This window comes from Pseudoliparis swirei, chromosome 4, assembly GCF_029220125.1.
Source record: "Pseudoliparis swirei isolate HS2019 ecotype Mariana Trench chromosome 4, NWPU_hadal_v1, whole genome shotgun sequence".
Taxonomy (NCBI): Eukaryota; Metazoa; Chordata; class Actinopteri; order Perciformes; family Liparidae; genus Pseudoliparis; species Pseudoliparis swirei.
Window position 1 is genome coordinate 30167883 of NC_079391.1, and position 19609 is coordinate 30187491.

Sequence of the window (19609 nt, forward strand, 5' to 3'; positions counted from 1 at the left end):
AGAGGAGGGGACCCAGGATGGAACCTTGAGGGACCCCAGGAGTGAGAGGGCAAGGTTCAGACACAGATCCTCTCCAAGTTACCCGGTAAGTGCGGTCGTTGAAGTAGGATGAGAAAAGGGAGAGTGCAGTGTCTGAGATAACCAGATCCTGAATGGACGAGGTAAGGATCTGACGGTCCTCTGTGTTAAATGTCGCAAAAAGGACTAGAAGGATGAGGACAGATGAGAGAGAGAGAGGCTGCTCTAGCAGTGTGAAGCTGCTCACGGACTGCAAAGAGGGCAGTCTCTGTTGAGTGGCCGGCCTTGAATCCAGACTGGTGAGGGTCAAGAAGGTTGTTACTGTGGAGATCGGAGGACACTTGGTTAAAGATAGCTCGCTCGAGAGTTTTGGAAAGAAAAGGAAGAAGAGAGACAGGTCTGTAGTTGTTGACTTCAGACGGGTGGAGGGTGGGTTTCTACAGGAGAGGGTTAACTCTCGCCTCCTTCAGAGAGTTAGGGAATCAGCCAGTTGAGAGAGAGCTGTTAACAAGATGGGTGAGAAAGGTAAGAAGGTCAGGATGAGATGGGATTGGGTCAAGGGGGCAGGTGGGGAGGTCACCAAGGTAAGAACTTGATTAGGAGTCAAGGGGGTGAATGAGGAAAGCGAGGAGGATGAAGAAGAAGGTGATGGAAGTCTATTGATAGAAGATGGATTTGTAAAGGAGGAGCGCATGTCATCTATATTGTTTAAAAATAAATAATTTAAAGATATGCAACGTAAAATTCACAAAGCGAATAGAGTAAAAAGGTTAAACTAATAGATATCACCAAGCAAATTACCCAGTTACATTAAAGCATTTAGTTTGTTGCATTACACGACTGAGATGTTATGTTTAAATATACATATACGGCCTTATCTAATGGTCACTTTGTTAGATTAAAGAGAAATCTACAGACGAAATAGTAAAATAAACACTAATGTGTGTGGGTATTTTTTCTTTCCAGTATAGTCTGAAAATAAATGGAAGGAAATAAAATGGCTCAATATCTCCAAAGTGACCAGTGCGTGTAGAATTGATCTACAAAGAGCAAAGTGGAAATGCAAAACTACTTTTTTTGTTGTCATCTGTGCTATTACACAAATTCCTCACACACATATCCTGCAGGCTACAGTGTCTCCATGCAGATAATACAATCCGTTCTACTTTGTCAGCTGCTGTGTTGTTAATAATCCCGTGAGGCTGAACATTCTTTGAATAATATCTACTGTGACAAGTGAGAGCAGCCTACCTATCTGTTACCCACAATTCCCATATCCTCCACTCACCTCCTTTCCTTTTTGAAACGCCTATTTTCTCACCTCCGAAATTGAAAGTTTCTGGTGGTCTGAGCGGGGGTGGGGGTGGACTCCGCCGATTGGCGGGTTGAGGATATTCTAAAAAAAAAGAAAGTCCAGCCTGCTGTCCAGGTTTTGAAATATGTCGCTATTAAAACGTGGACGCGTCGCACGTTTGATGTGCCGCGCAGTGACTGATTGGACGCATTCAAACGCCGCAAACAAATCCGGTTGCGCGCCGAGGGAACCGTCCCCACCCCTCCCCGCTCGTGTGATGTGGACCGTTCCTGCTCTCCTCCACATCCAGGCGAGGAGAGAGCGGTGCGCACAGCGCCAGACGGACCAGAGCGGGTGTTAGTGTGGCTATTATACGCAGCAGAGCGCACGGCTGAGGACTCTGTACAGCGCAACTCCAACACAAATGGATATTTACGTGGCTTTGTTATCTCTCTTCTTTTTTACTAAACCAGGTAAGAAAACGCCGCGTGGCACTTTTTCTTCTTCTTCTCTATAGCAACGAGGACTTTCGTGCTGCGAGTGTCGCGCGCTTCTTCGCGTCTTTTTATTTTATTTTTACATTTTTTCCTTCAGTTTGCACCTGGCGCACACAGTCACATTAGTTTTTGCTCGTGTCTTTGCACTGCAGCGTATTGTTTTGTTGAGTTGATTTTTCTTTTAACAACCGCGGTGTGCAGAGAAGATAAAACAGATATGACACCTTTTTATTTATTTATTTTTGTACATTATTTATTTTCTTATACCTTAATTTTTGCGCACGTTACTACCACAGCCCGGAGAGAACACAGGTGTCCTCTGCGGGCAGATTAGGCAGCGTATCAGAGGGCAGCACTAGCGGAACTCTGCGTGTATAATAAAACAGCCCGCCCCCCCTGCAACCACCAGTCATTTTAAGCAGTGACTGTTTTGTAAAAAATCATTTCAGGATCAGCGTTAACCTTCTCTGCAGGCTGTTAACACTTTCTCCGTCCACATAACCTTGATTTCTCTTCCGCAGCTCGAGCTTTTGGATCAGATCAAGACTACCAGATTGATATCATCAATGAACTTGACCTGGCTAATGCCACCTATGGAATTACCCAAGTGGCGGGGCTCCACAACAGCACCAAAGCCTTCCTGTTTCGAGGTAACGCACGATCCCAATTCCCCATCGGCCGCGCAAGTTCGGAAAACCTCTTTGTCTCCACTGTGTCACGGCTGCACACACACACACATCGACACACACACACACACAGACACACACGTACAAACACACACACGTGCACATCCTTTGTTTCGTGTAGTTAGCGCGGGCAAAGCCACGCAGCGCCACACCTTTTCTGGTGTCACAGTGTTCCCTGGAATGCGTCAGAGGGGACAACTCCGGGGACGCCCGCTCTCATAAGTAACTCCACATTTAATTTGTCCCGAGCGGCAGATGCTCCGGCTCCTTCCGGACACGCACTCGAGCACTCGTTGTCTGTGCAGGATTTCCAACGGCATTCCAGGGTCGCTTGCTCCCGACAACCGGTGGTTCATGGACATCAGGTGCAAGGACCCTGAAGGGCACACGGCACATAGCTGGTTTCAACCCTCTAAGAAAAAAAAAACACTGTCCTCTGATAATTGTGGATGAAAGTCAAGTCCTGATCGTTGACGTTGAGGGTGAGGTGCGTTCAAAGTGTCGGAAGGCAACTTTGCTTTGTTCACTCACTTCCCTGCGCTCTCTGAAAAGGGTGCACGCCGTTCGGAGGAGCCCCTTTTAAGCCGAAGATGAATCGTTGGGGAGTAGAAGTAGAAAGAGTGGAGACGCAGTGAGGGAAGATGGAGAATAGATAGCGGGGTGACTGCTCGAGAGAAGCGCTCCGACTCTTCTGGTGATGAGTCGCTTGCTGTGCGTTTCTGTGTGTGTTTTTCCCCCCGCTTGGCTGCAGCTATCGGAACCCCTATTATGATGTTTGAAACTTCTTCTATTCAGGTGACAATTCTGATCGCTTCGATTTTTAAAGGCAGTGTGTATCGGGTTCACATCCTCTCCTCCTGGCGGGTCCAACCTGGATGGAAATGCGATGTTGGAATGAAACACTGAGTCTTTTTCACTTTCCTGGCAGGAAAATATTCAAATTCAAAAGAGCCTGGCACAAACACCAGCAGCTTGAATCCCAAATAAGCTGCACTGGGTGTTGAATACCGCCAGGGTGATAGTGGTCAGTGTCTGTGTGTGTGTGTGTGTGGTTTTATTTTCTTGAGTGCTTGGCTCGATGTGCTACTGGCTCTGTGAATGAAGCCGAGGCAACTCGGTGAAGCTGTCCAAGATTCCGTGCTGGAGGCCATGAGGGATACACAACCTCACTTTTTACTTAAAACACATACGCAAGTACACACACACACACACACACGCACACGCATGCACATGCACATGCCTGCTCCAAGCTGCTGTCCCTATAGTTTGAAAGCTCCCAGGGTTGAGGTGCAGCAGCCAGATAGTGTGGGAAACCAGGAGTTCTAATCCAGGAGGGAAACTGGACCTGTAGGCGTTGGAGAAGGACCGATTTGAACCCCTCTGCCCACCCGGATGCGCTGCGTTCACTGCCCCCGTGACCCAGAGGGCCCCACAGAGGACCACGTTCTTTAAAAAAAAAAGTCACAATACTCTCCGATCTCGTAGGTTGCACTACAACGGTCTTTGATTACCGGTCGAGAAGAAGCGGCGCTCCATCGGGTCACTGATTATTCTAGAGGATTTATGCGCGCCGTACGCAATCACGTGGCGCTCCTCGGCTCGGCGCCGTGTTTCATCCGCGTTGATTGCAGACATTGTGGCGGAACATATTGTAGTGCCGATCAAATGGCTCAGGGGAGCAAAAAAGGGCAACGTGGCGTTCTAATTAGTGTCAATAGCACTGAGAGAGAAAGAGAGAGGGCTCTGGCTGGACGCTGGGGCCGGTCTCTCCGGTCTCTCCGGTCTCTCTTAGTGATTCCCAAACAGATGGTTTGTTTTAGGAAATAGATTTTTACCAGAGTGATGCACCGGTGCCATCGCTACAAAGGCGGACGAGTGCAGCCTCCTCGAACGGGTCCTTATCTGGACGTCTGATCCAAGACGAATACTCTAATCCCTACGCTGCGACAACAAAGCTCCGCTAATTGATCGGGTGTTTGTTATCGTCGCCTAATGTTATTTATATATTCGTTCGCGATCGCTTTCCATTGTGGGAACTTCTGTGATGTATTGAATGAAGTTTAGTTTGTCTCGATGGGGGCTTGACCTAGTTTTTCGCCCGACGTTCGGAACCCAGATTGTCTCCCTCATTCGTCGGACGCCTCTTTCCCAATGGGGATGTCTATTTTAAATGATGTGAATGTTTATTTCAGTTTGTATTTTCGTCTCCCATTTGGGTCCCTTGATCTTTTTGTTTGGTCTACAGTGGAATATCTTGGCAATTGATTCATACTTTCCTCTGCTGGGTGCTCGGTTCTCGGGGAAATAGGACATTTTATAAAGTAAGATGAGCTAGATAATGTTAACTGTCGCAGCTGGAGGACAGCACGGTCCTGATTGTGATGGAAATAAAGGAGCGTGTGTGCGTGGGATCTATTGTTTTCTTTTTCCCTTTTGGTATCAAATTGGCGACTGAATCGTGGAGCTTCACTGGCACTGGTTTCTGGTATTGTGACATCCCATTGTGGATCCGAGCACATCGGATCAGCTCTGGTCATCTGGTCCCATAACAAGAGGAACACGAGTGTTTGGGAGTGTGATGGGAAATGTGTGATATCCTTTCAACTGGGATCGCTTGTTAATTGGTTCCACTTTATGCCGCCGGTTCTGGTGTTGGAGTTGACCTCATTTTGAATCGTATCTATCTGACGGTGTAGAGACCAGCTGAGTCTGTGATGTCCTCAATAGACCACTGTGCTGAGAATAAATCCTCTTCATTTAGGTGACAACATGACCTTTCCCTTAATGCCAAACTCAGGACAAACTTTACACTGGTTTTACGCCACTGAACGAAGATAAAGACCTTCATTTTTCATCCATCCAGCAATTTCTTCCCCCAATGCGTCTAGGGCATTATAGTTTTACAGGAAGTTAAACTCTCTTTGAGGGCACTGAATTAGGGCTGGGCACGTTAACGCGTTAATCTTGCGTTAACGCAGCACTTAATTAACGCCGACAATTATTTTATCGCGCATTAACGCATGTTTTTTTTATTTTTTTATTTTTTATAAATTTTTTTATTTTTAATAATAATTTTTTTAGACAAAAGACAATACATAGACATAACACCTAGAGGACTATAAACAATGCAGACGACAAAACAATGGACATAACATCATAAAGTCAGAGTATTTGTGGGGGAAAAAGAATCTCAACAAATGACGGCAGGTATGAGACGCCCTCAAGACACACATCACACGGTGAATACACGAGCTGGATGAAAAGGAGAGGACTGCAAAAGCGACAGCTTCACAACGTGCACCCTGTTGCTCTCACTGGGGACGACTGGACATCGGGTGACCAGACGTCCAGTTTTCCCCGGACATGTCCTGCTTTTGAGCCCTAAAAAATGCGTCCGGCAGGGATTCCAAAAACGTCCGGGATTTTGCTTCGTCGGATATTTGTTTTTCTCTGGGTTTTCATGAACTCGTATTTAGCCCTGACAAGTTTTGGAAATGGTATCTCCCTTCTTACGTGAGCTCTGACGGTTTAGAGGACAGTCATTGGTCGACCGATCTCAGGGTTGCCAGATACACGATAATTATCCTCCAAATACAACCATTTTGAGCCTTTGGTACGATACTTCACCATCTCCAATCTGGCAACACGGAGCACCTTGCCGCCTCCACTAGTTCATTGTTGTTTGTGCGGCATGCTATACACTACAACCAGCGTCGCCGCTCCCATAATGCACTACGCGCTGTGCGTAGGGCACAAAGTCCTGAGGGGGCTCCACAAAATAGGCAACTAAAAAATCCTCATAGTTATAATAATTATAATGCCGATATTATTTCAGTCTAGAAATATTAGGCACCTTTTAGGCATGCATATCACAAAACAGGCAGAACAAGAGAGATGTTTAATCTCAGCCCCCAGACGAAGTGTCCTCTTTTACACAAACTCAAATCTGGTCACCCTACTGGACATCACTCTGTAACCACAATGACCTCGGAGTGACTGTGCATTATATTGATGAGAAGTGGGCGCTGCATTCACATGCCCTGACTGATGAAAACAGAGGAGACACATGATGCTGAAACGTGCGCGGGACACTTTACTGAAGTTGCACAGCAGTGGAATGTGACAAATAGTCACCACACTGAGCAGATAGAGCACCAGAGATGATCGCTGCTGCGAGACGACTGCCTTTGATCATGTCCCTGCTTCAGTCTCCAGCGCTCTGTCACAGTGTCTCTGCATAACAGTGCATTTGACAATGTCCTGACAGATTTTATGGCACTTTAGTTCATATGGCAGAACATTTAAAATAAGTGTCAAGTTCTAGGAATTGACAAACTGCACTGAAAGTGTTTTCTGGTGTCTCACTCTAACAGGGACAACACATGTTATGGCACTTTCATTCATATGGCAGAACATTTCAAATAGAAGTGCGCTATACACTACTTTTGAATGAATAATTGGATTTTGCGTATACAAATGCGATTAATCAGGGAGATCATGCGATTAATCGCGATTACAATTTTTAATCGTTGCCCAGCCCTACACTGAATACATCTCCACTTAGTCCCAGACAAACATCTGGAAAGCAAACATGGCTGGAAATATATATATTTTTAATTACCTGAATACTATATTTGCACGATAGTTTAGTGAGTTGGAAAATGATCTGTTTTAAGATCTAGGTCGTCTTGTTTTAGGGATTTTAGGAAATAAATCACAAGCTGAATGACATGTTGGCCAATGAGTCAGAATATGATAATCCATGTTCAACTAACCCCTCCTTTGCTTCCTATCTTCTTGTCATCTGAGACTGCTTCTTTAAATATTTCCTTCAGGTTTTTTACAATAAGAGCCATAAAGACCCCGAAGTCGTCTGTAATAATTTATTTCCTGGTTATTTGAATTCTCTGAAGCCTGCTACAATGAACCGATTGACAAACATGTCTGGTCTGCTTGGATCGCTCTGTGCTTCATTGACTCCCTTACTGAAAATCATTAATGTTAAACAGTTAGAAGGGGAACAACAAATAGAGCCTTGATCCTGATATCCCTGAGATCTATAGCGCGCCTCTTATCAGCCTTTTCGCCCAATTATCCTTCTCATGTAACAACTCTGCAGTCTTCAGGGCTGAAATGGTCTTTTAATTAATGTTAATCGACCTTCCTGTGGATTCCAGTCAAAACCTCTTTTCCAACCTCGATTTAAAGCAGAAATCCACACTAAAACGTCTCACTGCGGCCCGATAAAGAGCCTCAGCTGATGCACATTGTGTTTCTGAGTTCATCTTTCGTATCCGTTGTTATCCCTGTGAATAACTTGCCAGATGTAGCGTGTTAAGCGTACGCCAAGCTAATTCCAGCAACACTACAATGGACTTTAATTGCAGGAAAAATGTCAGCAATGCAACACATCAAGATGTCAGCTTTTAGTGTCAGCCCTTCACAATTAGAGATACTTTGCATTGATGTTTAACAACCGTACAGGCAGAAACCCATTGTCATGGGGAAACACAGTGGGAAACGCTCCCAGAATGCAATGTGGCCACACCATTTCTTTCTTCAAAATCACATTTGTTCCCTTTTTTTACACACAAGCACCGGTTGAAAGCAAACGGCTTCACGCTCAAGTTCATCCTTTTGTACTCGTTGTTATCCCTGTGAATAACAGGCCAATAACTAATTAACACATCACACCTCGCAACCAAAGTGTAAACGTGACATGTCTCTGTTTTACAGGAACTTGAGTTTGTTGTTTTGACAATTAAGTCTTTGGTTCCGGTTAAATAAACAAGTTATGACATGTTCATGTTCAATTAATTACTGATGTTAAGACGTGTATTTTATTACAGTTTTTTTATGGAGGTTTATCTAAACCGCAATAAGCTCTTTTTTTAGGATTTCTCTCACCAAAGTGTCCCAATGCAGTTGAATAGTAACTTGTATTGAACAATGAATAAATCAGCATATCCTGCTTTTACTTTTTCCTAATTTACTAAACTACTGAATGCTGATTGACATTCTTTTTAAGAAGGATTCATCCAGGATGTCAAACTGATTCAGTAGAGAAAACAGATTATGAAGATGCAGATCACAATTTAAAGGTGAAGCACGACGTCTAGTCTGGCAAATGAGAGATAAGACAATGACATTAAGGAATGACCCTGTTTCTTTAAATCTGTGTCGTCGTTATTTACGGTTTTCACAATCATTAAAAAGCGGCATGTGTGGACATTCAGTAGCCTCACGTAGCCTGCGTTGCAGTGCTAATGCGAGTTCCTAATATTCTTTTCATGTTACGGATAAATGTAATGTTTTAAAATCAAATAATTCCTTCCAACATCTTCGGGTATTAAGTATCACTATTGCACAATGTTCAATTATGGCGAGATCCAAATCCACAAAACCAGCCAGAAAATAAAGAAAATAATTGCGTGTGAGTCTAGAGAGCTGGTTGATGCTACGCTATGATTGGCCGGTCTGCAGTCTAGGGGGCGGGATTTACTGAAGGTTCAATCAAAGCCATGTGTTCCAGCTTTCCGAGTCCAAGACCTGGCTCCTGAATTGTGAACTCAAAGGGATGGCCTCAGTGAAACGACGACCTGGATTAATATGAAGACGCTCGTTACTTTAACTCTCCTCAGCTGTCGATGCAAACTGGTGATTGTGCAGCTAGCGAGCTCGTAGATTATTGTCCAAATTTGGAGTCTGGATGATTCGGGAGCATTTTTGATTTTCCATTACGCCGCACAGAGCAGAGCGGTAATCACAGCGTTATGGATCAGTGCTCGAGTGATTTCAGCTGCCACTTTTGTTGGGCTATTGTAGAACAGTTGTTGGAAGGGAAAACGCTGAAATAAGTGTGTATTGAACCTGTGAGACTGAAATCACTCAATTCCTGCAATTGGTCCCGATTTGAAAAGAAAAATTGAGGGTCCGTAAGTGCAGCCAGCACTTTATTAACAGCAGAACACAGACAGGAACCAGCTGCCGTCTTCCCACTCGGCCCTCCAGAACCCGAAGAAAAAAAAAACTCTCAAAATAAAGTGAACCCACATAGATTCAACCAGCAAAGTTGAAGATCAGTTAAACCTGGGTGAATGAAAATGAGCCGAGGCCACTTCTAGGAAATGGTACATAGCAATAAAAAGCATGTTTTAAAAATATTTTTTTATAAATCCAGCTCTCATAATCGCATTGTTAATAATTCAAACGTGTGGTTTCCATCAGATAATGACAACAATTATGGTTTTGGCTGGACAAGATGAATTGACATACTCTGATTTAATAATAAAGGATTTTTGAATAAATAAAAACATTGCTGACAAACATAAGAGACATTTGTTTCTATATATTGTTATATTATATATAAAAATGTCTTAACAAAACTGATCTAAAACGTTTTTGGAGGATAACATTATTTATTTTGACTAAAACTAACACACATTTGTGTGTGCCTCAAGACCAGACTAGATCAACAATGGCTGTCACACTGAACACTGCTTTATTTGTCCTTTTTGCACCAATCATACAAGAAAGTCGTCAATGATGGAGAAAGAAATGGACACTAAAACCACCGTTGCAAACTGACAATGCAATAACTTATCAGTCTGTCTACTTGCACATCCATCCCAGGTGATTCTCTCGAAACTCTAAATCTTATGGCGTCAATAAAACGATACGTCTGAACTTTGTTTAAGCTTTTTTTGTTGTTGTTGCCAAAACATCGATACATGCAGATCTAAAACGACATCACTGTCGACATCAGAATAGTTTTTTAATGAGGAAGAAGGGCAATAATGATTCTCTCTAATTGCAGACTGGAGAAAAAACCCGATTCCCTGCCGTCTAAAGCCTGAATTGAGGCGGGGCAAAACGATTGATTACAATGATTACCGTCTTTGAATACACTGAAAAGAGGAGCTCGTAATTATCTGAAATGATGTACATTTTCGTCTCTGACATCTCCCAAACAAACGGGGAGCTCGCATCTGATACCTCGCCAGACGCCTTGCTTTCATGTGTTTATAGGGCTTTTTAAAAACATTTTTGACCATGATTTAATCTAATAATTCAATGCTGATTGGTTCATACATTCTAGGTGTAAACACTCAATCAACAGGTTACTGATTAGCAAAAAAAACCCGCTGTCGCTGGCTCCACTGTCTGCCTGTGTGCCGTTCAACTCGATGTCTCAAGACCTTACACATTGGCATCTCGCTCTCACACCAAAGGTCCATTCATTATTTCCTGTATGTGTCCTGAGGACCTGGAGAGATACGATTCGGCGGTTCTCCCATAACACCACAGACGGCCACAATAAATTACGGGTGCCCTGGTCGCCTAATAGTTTAAACGCATCGCCCACAACGGCAATGGGAATGGTTTGAATCCGTGCCGGGGGCCCTCTGTCCTCCCAGATCGGCTGTCTCTCTTTACTGGCTGACAAATAAAGGCTGTCTAACTTGCCACCATGGTGGTGATGGTGATACATGGGCTGAAGAGACCGAATGAAGGAATTGCAACGGCTCAGGGAGCCATGTATTTGGCATGCCATGGATACCAGTACCGGGTCTGATGCTGGGCTTATGTTGTCGCACATGCACAACGTCTCAGATAAAACCACGACCAATACCTCTCGGCAACAACACTTGACCTCTTGTCAGTTGATCTTTTAAAATCTGTCCAGCTGCAACGACGAGCTGATGAGCAAACGGGTTCAATCCATCAAAACGGGGTTTCTTCCCTTTTTCTCCATGTTAAAAATGATTTTTTCCCCACATTTTTGGTAGTTTTTCCTGATCCAATGTGAGGTTCTGGGTCAGGTATGTCGAACAGATTGTAAAGCCCTCTGAGGAAAATGTGTAATTTGTGATATCGGGCCATACAAAATAATCTGAATTGAAAGGAAGCCCGACCTCTCGTATGTTAATGAAAGGAATGCAACATTTCGATCCGCTGCGAAACATCGTTTCATTTAAGTTCTATTTTTGCTCTGAAATCCAGTCTAGAAACGTGAACGATGATGTTTAGCTTGTACCTCGTGACTCTTAATGCCTTTGTGGCATCTTCTAGATACAGCATAAGTTCCATTTCACCACCAGTTCTCTCTTTTAAAGATTTAGTAGCTTTTGTAAAATCGCCGTCAAATCTTCCGAGAAACAGATTTTTCCGTCAACCCAGAGCCACCGTGTACAAATCCGTCTGGCCCACTTTGGTACCAACTGGGATTTCACCCATCGACTATGCCGATGGAGGTCATGATTGAGTTGATGGCCAGTTATACTGGTCTCTCCAGTGCTATTTTAAAGACAACGGCCTCGAACCAGAAAGTTTGGCCTTTTTATGTCTTTTTGGGGGTGGGGGGGGCAACCGAGGAGGATCTGACAACACAGAAAATAAATCCACGTCCCGCTGCAGGTTTCCTTTCCTCTGAGCATATCGGCGCTGCACATGTGACTCCTGTTTTTAGAAAGTAAAAAATATGCCAATCTTTGATGTGCTCCAGTGAAATGTTATCATGTGTGTGTCAGACGATTGGACAGAAGGAAGGCTTGGCTCCACTCGAGCGGATCTGTGTGTTCCCGCACGCTGGAAATGAGGCTGAGCTGCATGCAACAAAATGGGGAAAAAAAGAAGGAAAATGGCAAATTAAAGAGCCAAATTTAGCTCACAATCGCAGATGCTGCAGAGGAATCAGACCGTAGGCGGTTCGAGTGGGAGAAATAGGCGATGACACTTTTTTTTTTTTTTCATCTCGAAATCTCGATTGTGACCCAAACGAGATTTGCTGTAAAAACCCAGAAGGATTCACTGAAGTCTCATTCTCTCCTGCATCCATTTTGTTGCTATTTATACCGTCCCCGTCTGACTGCAGAGTGGAGTCGGGTTGCATATGTCACAGATATTACAGAGAGCCCCGTGCAGGCAGGCCCGAGAGGCTGTGGGCAGTTCACGAGCCGCCAGCTCAGCCGGGCCACGACTCCTCGAGCCGACTGCGCAGGCGCAGCTGAATCCAATGGAGGCGATCAAACCTTTCATCTTTTATGGATGAGCTTCCTGGCTGTCCTCCTCCTGCTGGAGGAGGAGAGACACTGGTGCCCACCTCGCAGGAACCCTCGGCGGAATTATTCCGCCTGAATTATTCATCGCACATGAGGGCGATATCTTTTTAAAGGGGCAGACGCATCTCCATTGGGCCCCTGCTGCCAACTTTATGGCAACGTGGAGGAACAAGTGCCCTCGGTTGGATGTGGGAAACATGATCTCACCTGGCACAGCCGGACCGGAGATCCATATAATTGGTCCGGAGTATCCCGGCCTTTTGGGACCACGATCAAGAGCACGGATTTACAGCGAGGGGTCTATTTCTGGCATTGAGCTGCATTTCGCCGTTTTTGATACAAACTCTCTTTTACCATCTGTTGTGGTTTTAAAACATTTTTTTAAACACTCTTGGTTGAGTTGGCCGATATCTAAATTCATCATGTCCGATATTTGTTTTTGTTTTACCCAAACAGACTTTAGTGTGGACCGGCTATTCTTCTTCATCCCTCTGGGGTCAAAGGTTATTTGCTCGATTTTACACCTTTTTAAAAAGCACTTTGCATTTGATACATACGCATGTGTTATTCATCAGAAATTGCAGAAAAATATCATCTATCTATATAATGAAGCATCATTATCTTTATGCACAGTGTAAAAAAAGATGATTTGGCCCTACACCTGAAAAGTTGAATTTTTAAATTCTTCAATTCTCCTGTGAAAACATCCCTTTACTCATGTGGACCAACTGTTTTGGTGCTGGACATTGGTTTACCACAGCCTTAGGTTCACACAAGTGGTGGAATATGTGATTCAAATTGTAGATGCATGCAATAAATGTCTAAAACACAATATCGATACCGATGCCTGAACTGATACTAAAAAAATAAGAACCACAAAACGACGGTTGACAATGACGACATTAAAAACCTCTTCGGCCATTTTCCCTGTAAAAGCCGTTGTCATGGCCGCACTGTCAAAAAACGGATATCAGACTGTCGCGCTCGTAGCTTTTTTTCCTTCAACTTCATTCGGGCCAGGCACCGAAATGCGCGTTGCTTTTCGGTCTGCCATGTTGGCTCCGGTTCTCGGGACCCAGCCCGATTGACCTCGACTCCCATGCTCTGTGTTTACAACTTTACTCTCCTCCTCCACGTCCAAATCACATTTAACTTCCACGGGATTCTTTACTTGTGTGGCTTTGGAATCTTTAAACTCTCCTCCTTTGGTCGATTCATTTTTTTAAAATCTGGTTTAAATTGTCTGCTCTCTTTCTCGAGATGTTGTCGTTGCTCTTTCCTAACGATCTGGCATATCCTACATGAAAGGTAAATAAAGTGTATAATTCAGGATTAAGATTAAGGACGCATTGGTCTTAAAGATCTGTTAATGGACGCAGCTTCTCAGATTATTTCTCTTCATTGTAGAATGTGGTTGTAAAACTGACCCTGGTGTGCATACACATTCATAGTCCGTGGGTACAGCTTTAAAAACAACAGCACATATTGCAGCTCCATACAGAGTTCACTGCACAGACGCAGGCTGGATTTTATCCTGTCATATTATATAATAAAATAAATGCCGGCAAATTGGGCTGTTTTGTGTGTGTTTTTGCTCTTACGAAAGTTGCAAGTTTAGAAGTGACCATCTGGAAAGTGGATGCAATCGTGCATCATCGTACACTCGAAGCCCCCTCCGAAGTCGGGCTCATTACCGCACACAGGGAAATGTCATCTGCAATAGGACACACTCGTTTTCAAACCCTCGGCTTGCATGACTGGAAACTGGCACAATAACCCCACGTGGAGCAATTAAACTCTGTCTATTTATCGCCGCCTCAAACTGTTCGTGGAAGGCGCGAGAATGAGCCTCCAGCACCTCCCTATCTCCATCAGAAAGCCTGATATAATTAGCCCCGCTTTGTCTGCAGCCGTTGTTTTTTGTTTTGATGCTATCGTAGTCACGCCGTAATTGCATTCACTTTCACTCCGGTGGCTTTATAACCTATCGCAGATTGGAATTTGAATTTGCTCTGTTACGACTAATTACAGCTAATGACGTCTTGGTCGCACTAGGATATGATGGAGGAAGGACGCGTGTCCGATACGAGCAGACGCTAATAAAAAAAGTTTGTTTTTTAGCTTCTAGCTCGGTATTTGAGTTTGCTGTTGGACGCATAAATCCCGTCATAAAGAAACACACATTTATATAATTTATTTATATTATATTGCGTATATATTTTGTTTGCTCTGTATATTTAGTATTTTAGTATTTGGTATTTGGTATTGTTATTGTGTTTTTTATTTTTATTTTTATCTTTTTTATTTGTATTAATGCTTTTATTTTTATTAATGCTCTAATGTGCACCCGCTGCTGTGATCCTGACATTTCCCCACTGTGGGACTAATAAAGGAATATCTTCTCTTATCTTATCTAAATCTGAAATGTGCATTTTGTGCTGTTCAAAACATATTATTACCCGACTCTATATAACATAAATATTGGTATTAAATTGCTACTTAGAAGCTAAGAGCTGCACCACATAATTTCCCCGACCACACATAAGGAGAGGCGGGCCAAGCTTTAAAATGGTCTTGCTGGCCTTTCTTCTAAATATAGATGATATTATATCCTGAAATTAACCACTCTCTTTGAAATAACAGATACGATCTCCAGCCAACAACAAGCAGCTTTTATTTTATTTATTTTAGCCACTCGGAGCCGTAAGATAATCACGAAGAGAGATAACCGTAATAATAAACTGACAATTTTTAGAAATCAATGAACTCGAGATGAGTTTTTGTCATGGTAAATATAAACATGAACAAAGAAAATGTATAAGTTATTTTGTGAGTTTTTCGTAGTTTCTTGCCGGTCTATTGTTATACGCTGGGTGTCTCCAAAAAAATACACTATTACCACTACACACTCACTGATAGCTCAGAGATCTAGATTCTACTTTTGATTTTTTGGGTTGTGTTTGCAATCTTTGGTGCCCTCGCACGACCTTGACGACCTTTTGGCGCTCGCCTGCACTTCCATTGCCAGAACGTGTGCAGGGGAGAAGTATGTTGTTGGGATGACGCGGCACTGGGCCCCGTCTCCCACGACGTGGTCACGGCACTTCATGGATTAACCAATTAGACGGTTACCAAGGCAACACTGACACACCGGTGCACTTTGCTGGTAATTCACCGTCCCCTAAGAGGCAACCCGTGGCAGCTTCAGGCCGCGAGGTGTCACGGAGCCAGCGCCGAGCACATCGCTGTTGCCATGCGAACGCCATCGCTCCGAACCCGTCCCGCAGGTTTCCCCCGCTTCAGGTGCAAATTGAACTTCACATACCTGTGGAGGCTGGAAAAGTTTCATCACGCCGCCTTTTCTCCGGAAAGTGGTTTGCGCTTCTCGTCGTTTCCATTAGGATTTGTTTAGACGTCGGCTAACATGTGCCGGTTGTCAGACTGACGCGGCATCCTGTTATGCACCGGAGTGTCTGTGGTCGTCACGGTGACACTTTAAGCCTCAAGGGTTTGTGTGCCTGCCTGTGTTTGTGCTTGGTGACCAGTGCTGCTGGGATGCTACTGAACAGAGCATGAGGAAACTAGAACGGGCACTCGGTAGAGCGCATACCTTCGCAGAGCACAAGATTGGCCATTGAATTATGAACATTTTGGCATTAGTTGCATGCCAATTGGATACAAATTGACCGTGCTATGGTAAAAAGAAGATTTTGACCTTTTCATGACCTTGACCTTTGACCCGATTGATCCCACAATCTAATTAAATTGTCCCCGGATAATAACCAATCATCCCACCAAATGTCATGCGATTCAAGAAGAATTTGACCGTTTCATGACCTTGACCTTTGACCCGATCGATCCCAAAATCTAATCAAATGGTCCCCGGATAATAACCAATCATCCCACCAAATTTCATGCGATTCGGTTTAATACCTTTTTAGTTATGCGAGTAACACGCATACAAATAAATGAATAAATACACGGCGATCAAAACATAACCTTCCGCATTTTCAATGCGAAGGTAATAAGCGTAAACAAGAAGTCACAGTTGTCTCGATGTTTTTCCGTGGGTGGTATTGTCACACTTAAAAAACAAACTTGCATTACATGATATCTGGTGGATAAGAGTTGATTTTGTTGAGTGTTCTCCACAATGGGAAGGGTTCAGCTGCTGGGAAGCGTGAATATTCCCAGTAGGAGTTATTAGAGCCCGACTCATCCTGGATTTGTGAGGCTAATATTCCTGTTTGAGAGCAACCCATCAGCCAACATTATGTTTTTGACATAATAAAGCCTATAGGGCTGTAACGCTACACACAAATCCGCCCGGTATATTTTCACGATGAAAAAGGCAACAAAAAGAAGCAAAAGTGTTTCTTTTCATTTATTATGGAAAAATCAGAAAAATATATAGTCGCTCATTTGTCATAATTCTTATTTGAATAGTTAAGGCAGTCAGAATCTGACATTTTTCCAATTAACAATACATCTCTCTGAAATGGTTCTGATTCCCTCTTGCTCCATCATAGGACTCTGACCTTGATGGTGGCGTGTGCTTATTTTTACAAGACGGGCACAGTGAACTGACTGAGAGCATGACTGCTTATATCGGGCCTTTCTCGATGCAATAGTGTGTAGGGATGAGAATTGATACGATTTTAACGATTCCGATGCCTTATCAATTCCTGCTTATCGATTCGATTCTTTTATCGATTCTTATTGGGCAAGGGGTGAAAAAAGAGCACAAACGGGTTTATTTACATTTATTTTCTTTGATATAATTTTCTATAATACTGCACACACCATATACAGTATGTATACATACACATTTACATTTTTTTAAATAACCAAAAACATTTATACATATTCCTCTTGAACTTAAAATAAAACTTACATAACTTAAATAAAATGTATTCTGTTTAATTTAAACATGTTCCTAGACATTACAGTGCTCCTTCCTTTTTTTTAAAGGGTACATAAACTGAGCTGCCAAAAATGAAACTAGCAGTGTGTGACGCCACTTCCCCTTAAGGGGTGGGGCCGGACCATCAATTAAGCCCATGGGGCACACCTGCCAGTGGTGTGGCCCAGGGTCTATAAGATGGTGGCTGCCCATTGTGCTGGAGGCTTGGGTTTTGCCCTCTCCTCCGTTGGCCAGCCCAACACTTGGTTTGGTTTGTTCATGTTTACACCCTTCAACACTCATGTTGCACATACCTCACATACAACACCTTGCACTCACGCTGACCTTCACATCCCACCCTCGATGGTGCCGGTTTGGCTGGCTGTAGGCTTTATATTTAGTATTCTTAATAAACTGGAGTACTGTTTACCGTCTATTGGCATCTGTGTCCCCTTCTTGTTTACATCCCTGAGCCGGGTTGTGACAAGTGGGGGCTCGTCCGGGATCCTTTTGTGTAAAGGATAATTTTGATTGGTTGGTTAATTGGTTACCGTTGGGGATACAGATGCAGGTAGTTGACTTTGATTGTTGTGAATTGTTTCATGTCATTAACATTTCCTTTTCTTGCTTTTAGTGGAGAGGGGAAAGCTTGGGGCTGCAACTGAGTTACCAATTTTGTTGGTGCATCTGCATGCTTGATTGTGGCTTGCTGGTGGCTCATCAGGCCGGGGAAGGTGGTTTGTTCTCTAAGGTGCACAGGGAGGGGTGAGTACGTGGAGCAACATGTTCCCACGGTTGAGGTGTTTATTGTTTGAGTTTGTTGTTTTTGTGTGTGAGGGGGTTAGAGCATAGCTCGGGCGCACGTTCCAGGGCTGTCTAGGTAGCAATCAGCTTGCTGGGGGTTAACCGGGCTCTGGAGTTTGGTGCTTAATTGGTCCCGCCCTCAATATCACACGAAGATAGTGAGACAGTTAGAGATTGGACAGGCAGTTAGCCAGGTGGGAACTGCTCCACTGCTCAATTATTCCCTTCCTTGTTGCTGCTTTGTTTGTTGTGGCCCACGTACCTGGTCTGGTGTGTTCGCCAGTAGGAGGGGGGCAAGTGTGAAAGTTTGTTATTTTCTCGGACATCCCTGTTTGTTTAAATTGAGTTACAAGTTGATATATTGAGTTGATACATTGAATGAAATGGCTAGCATTGAGGATTTTGTGAAACAGCCTGTTGATGAGCTGTTAGATGGCTTTACTAAAGACCAATTGTTAGAGCTGGCTAAACATTATAAAATCGTTGTTGCCAGTGGTAGGAGTAAAGTAACTGTTAAATCGGTGGTGAGGGTTGCACTAATTGAGTCAGGCGTTCTCCAGGACGAGGAGAAAGCGGACCCCGCCACGACGGGTGCTGTTCGTGACCCGGTACCACAGAGTCATTAGTGACCCGGTACCACAGAGTTGTTGGTGACCCGGTACCACAGAGTCGTTAGTGACCCGGTACCACGAGGCTTCACATGTCGGCTGATGGCCGGCGTGTCGTTGTCGCGTGTTCTCTGCGTGCCGCGTGGTCGTGTCGCGTCTCTCTCGCATGTGTGTCGACATGTGAAGCCCTGCAGACGTCTGGACATGACTCAGCGCCGCGTGATCCGACCAACTGGGTCAAACCGGTCAGTGGACACGAGAGCCGGTAACACAGGAAGAGGGACGGCAGGGGGCGGGGCTTAACGCATATCAGGTCACCAAGACGCCCCCCCCGGTCAACAGACACCAGGGAGAACATCCACACCACAGGGCCTGACATGTGAGAACAGGTTCATGATGTGAAGACACATGAAAGGACAATCCGCTGTGGATGTGAAGCAAGTGGAATCACTTGACCTCCACTGACCTCCAATGACCTCCACTGAAGGAAGGGTTATGTCACATAGATTAAATTGTTAACGTAATTCTAGTAAGCATTTAGTATAGGAACTGTATGATTATGTTTATTCTTTTTTTTGTCCAATGGGATACTGGGAGTTTAGGTTTAGAGTAGTTTGTTGTTGTGGGGTGGGATAGATTAGGAGATCGTGGAGTGTGAGCCTCAGTGACCTACGGTCCCTGTCTTAAGGGAGGGGGTGTGACGCCACTTCCCCTTTAAGAGGCGGGGCCGGACCATCA

The 19609-nt window shown here is 44.1% G+C and overlaps 1 protein-coding gene across 1 annotated transcript in view; it reads left to right on the forward strand.

Moving 5' to 3' along the window:
- The first annotated feature begins 1685 nt into the window (after positions 1–1685).
- LOC130192529 (protein kinase C-binding protein NELL1-like) overlaps positions 1686–19609 on the forward strand; it is a 238494-nt gene continuing 220570 nt past the window's right edge. Inside the window, 2 exon segments of the mRNA XM_056412589.1 lie at positions 1686–1785; positions 2331–2459. Of these exon segments, the coding sequence (XP_056268564.1) occupies positions 1737–1785; positions 2331–2459 (178 nt within the window). The 5' untranslated portion in view covers positions 1686–1736.